Raw genomic sequence first — 3644 nt, forward strand, 5'->3', positions numbered from 1 at the left:
TTTGCAAGAAGGTAGGCACATACCTAGTTCGGACGATTTTCGGTAACACGTCCGGCCATTTATCGTCCTTTTTAACCAAAAAAAAAACTTCAGAAAATGCAAAACTGTTTGAAAACACAAACAATTTTGCATGGTGCCTTGAATATTGGTCATACAAGCCCATGAAAAAATGGGGTCATTTCAAGAAAAATACAAAACTTGTCAAAAAACCCAAGCAACTTGGCTTGGTGCTTTGAATTGGTTATACAAGACCATGAAAAAAAATTGGGGGCATGGATGCCTATGATGGGCATGCCACCTACTGGCAAAAGTTAGGGTCATTTCAAGAATGTCCAAAAAACACCATGTCCCGCGTAGCATGTCTGAGTAGGCATCCATGCCAGGTTCGATGGAAAAGGATATTTAAAATCATAATTTATATATGTACTTAAAACTCTTATTTTAAGTTTTTAACATAACTAATAAATACAAAATTATAGAACTGAAAACAGTAAATGCTTTCCTAAAGCATAGGAAACATAATTTAAAGTAGTTACTTAAAACTGTTATTTTGGCATTTCAATTTTTTTAAGAAAAGAAAATGAAATCTTAGGCCTTGCCCAACTAAGCGACGTCATCCTCCGGTCGGGCGCCTATTGGAATTTGTTCATAATTAAAAAATGAATCTATTTTAAATAAATATTGTTCCCAAGTTGAAAAAATATTCAGGAAAATTTACAACACTTTTTTGACATCATGTGTTGTTTTGCATTTCTAAAAAATCTTTTGGAATTTAAATTTGTATTCCTGTTCAAATGTTTGTCTTCACAATTTTGTTCGTGCTTTTCCAAAAACTATTCATGTTTTGATATTCTGAACAATTTTTTAAACACACGAATATTTTTTGAAGTTACGTTGCAATTTTCGAAAATGCAAATATTTTTTAATTTATGAACCAAATTTGGAAATAAAAAACGTTTTGAAAATTTGAACAGCATTTTGAAAGCGCAACCATTTTTTGAAAAAGAAAGAAGAAATGTAACAGGAAAAAAACTATGGAAAAAGGAACCGGTTCACAAAGTGTTCCTAAAACCTTTTTAAAATTCCTAACCCTTCTGTTACTTAAAGCGTCTGGCTTTACATATTTCACCGGAGGCTTGTTATTCCAGTGGTTGTGGACAGCAGTTATGTTTTAGGTGGTCACGGGTTCGACTCCCAGACGTTCTATCCTTTTTTCCATATATTTGTCATCACATGTACCGCAAATGGGCCGGCCCAAGTGAGCGTATACGTACATATAAAAGTAGATACAAATTGTCAAAAGTCCATAGTATCCTTTATACGTTTTATGAGGGGGTTGTACCGAAGCGGAACTCTAATATTTTTGGCACCTAGTTGTAGGTATCAATAAGAAGCTTTTCACTCATATCCTAATGGGAGTGTTGCCTTATGTTGGTTTCTTTTATTATCCAACAATAATGTGATTTTTTACAAGAAGAAGGCTTGCACTCCTTTGCAGGTTATATACTCATGTAAGTATTGGTTCGTAAATGGTATGTGCTTCAGTGGGTGGAGCACATGAAGGTGTTCACTGTCGCGTGTATGCGGTGTAAGCAGACAATCAGGATAGACGTACAAATGGGTACCCATTTAGGCAGGGACGTAAACGGATCAGAGCGGATCAAATAATGCTTTTCTCGTATCTTTTGCCATATATTTTTTGTTGGAATCGGAACAGAGCAGATAATGGCCGGATACGAATTCGAATGCGGATTTTACCGGACTACGGATTCGTGGTGTAAACAAAACCGATTCCAACCGGAAATGAATGAAAAATACCGGTCATACGTGCAACGAAACATGATTTTATTTCTACTATGCAAACAATAAGAACACAAATTTTTAACCAATCACATAACACTACAGAGTGGTCGTGCGTTTAAAGTCATAACTCACACCAATACGGCAACAATTTAAATGCGGTGATTCTAATTGGTTGGCTAATCGGGTATTTGTCCTTGCCAATCAGGATAAGTTTATCTGATAATCCTATTTGATAGCCTCAAATAATCCTCAAAAAGTACTGGATAATCCACATTCATCGGATATAACCGTTACCAGATCCGTCCAATATCCGGTTGACCAAAATCCGTATCAGCGTCCATATCCGGCGGACTCGTGTAAGTGTAAGTGTGTACCATATCCTTAAAAACGGCTGCCGATGTAGATTCGGAACGGAATTATCTGTGTCTTGTCCCTGTTCGAAACTCTCAAACCGAAAAAGACAAACCCGCAAAAACAACTTAGTGTAATTAAGTAGGAGTATGCACACACCTACTGCAAACGAGTCGATATGGGCCTCAGCGCTCCTCAAGAACTCACTGGCTTCTTGGATTTGCCTCGTGAGCTCCTGACTGTACACCACCAGCATATCACGGTAGGTCTCCTGCACATACACACAAAAGCATATCGCTAGATCCATTTTTTTTAAAAAAAAAGCATATCGCTAGATCCATGTATGCAAATAATTCAGCCAGCTAAGAAGCTAATCATATTACCATGAAACTGGTCGAGTTCTGGGTCCGCTGGCTGTTCCTGCATGTCATCTGAACTCGGCTGGAGCTCGTCGACGAGGGAGGAGAGCCGACCAACAACTTCGGGCGGCGCTCCGACCTTGGGGCAGAGCAAATAACAAGATGAGAAACAGCAGTCGCAGGGCAGCAAGATATATACAAGCTGTGTTCGGCTATGCACGTACTCTCCGGCAGTCTATGAAGGCTCCGAGGAGAGCCGGATAGAGAGGGTGCGACATGATCTTGCCCTTGATCGTGTCAGATGATCTCCTGTTGTAGTTGGACTTTCCACGGTGTTCCGGGGCCCGGAACGGCGTCGCCGGCGGCGCCTTTTCCAGTGGTGAAGTGGATGTAGAGGCTGCGTGCTGATCCATCGCGACGAAGGAGGGAGCTAATGCATTGCCGGTAATGGCTGAAGAGGGAGCTGATCCATGCGTTGGTTGTCCGGCGAGGTCTAATCGTCGGAGGAGGTCTATTTAGAGGGTGCTTGGATACGTTTTAGTTTCATGACTAAAAGTAGTGGGACTAAAATTTGCTAGTCTCACCCATGCTTGGATCCAAATACTAAAAAGACTAAAATCAAGTTATTGAGCATTTATTATCCTTCAAACCCTCCAATCCAAAACTCGCATGTGTTAAAGAAGAGGAATTAAATGAGGAGAGAGAGGCCTAATACATATTTTAGTAGGTTTCCTATGACTAAAATTTTTTAGCCTCAAGACTAGTCCTAGCCTCTCTTTAGTCAGGGGTGCTTGGAACTTTAGCCTCTAAATTTTTTTTTTGTCAGACTAAAAATAGTCCCTTGGATCCAAGCACCCTCTTAGGGCAAACGGAGGTTGTCTATTTTGTTGCCTTAAATTCTGGATCGATTTGTGTGCGTGCGTCTGGTTTGCAGTTACTGTCCGGGAAGCACAGTAGCTCGACAGTCATATGTGAGGAGGAAAAGGGTCCAATAATCGAAGGAACAACATGGTCGCTGTTAAGTGCGCTGTTCATGAAGTGCATAGTTGCACTGTCGTGAGCTAGCAAGCAGAAAAGGTATGAGTTAATTTTGCAAAATCACAATTTCAAGAGGACCTTTTACATTATATG

General features: G+C 40.0%; 1 protein-coding gene across 1 annotated transcript; it reads right to left on the reverse strand.

Moving 5' to 3' along the window:
* Positions 1-1161: 1161 nt before the first annotated feature.
* LOC125550260 (homeobox protein knotted-1-like 4) lies at positions 1162-2977 on the reverse strand. Its single transcript, XM_048713218.1, has 2 exons — positions 2738-2977; positions 1162-2652 (listed from the first exon to the last, which is right to left on the reverse strand). The coding sequence occupies exons 1-2, from the start codon at positions 2924-2926 to the stop codon at positions 2509-2511; spliced, it is 333 nt and encodes a 110-aa protein (XP_048569175.1). The 5' UTR covers positions 2927-2977; the 3' UTR covers positions 1162-2508.
* Positions 2978-3644: the final 667 nt, after the last annotated feature.

The sequence above is a fragment of the Triticum urartu genome, chromosome 4 (genome assembly GCF_003073215.2).
Source record: "Triticum urartu cultivar G1812 chromosome 4, Tu2.1, whole genome shotgun sequence".
Lineage (NCBI taxonomy): Eukaryota > Viridiplantae > Streptophyta > Magnoliopsida > Poales > Poaceae > Triticum > Triticum urartu.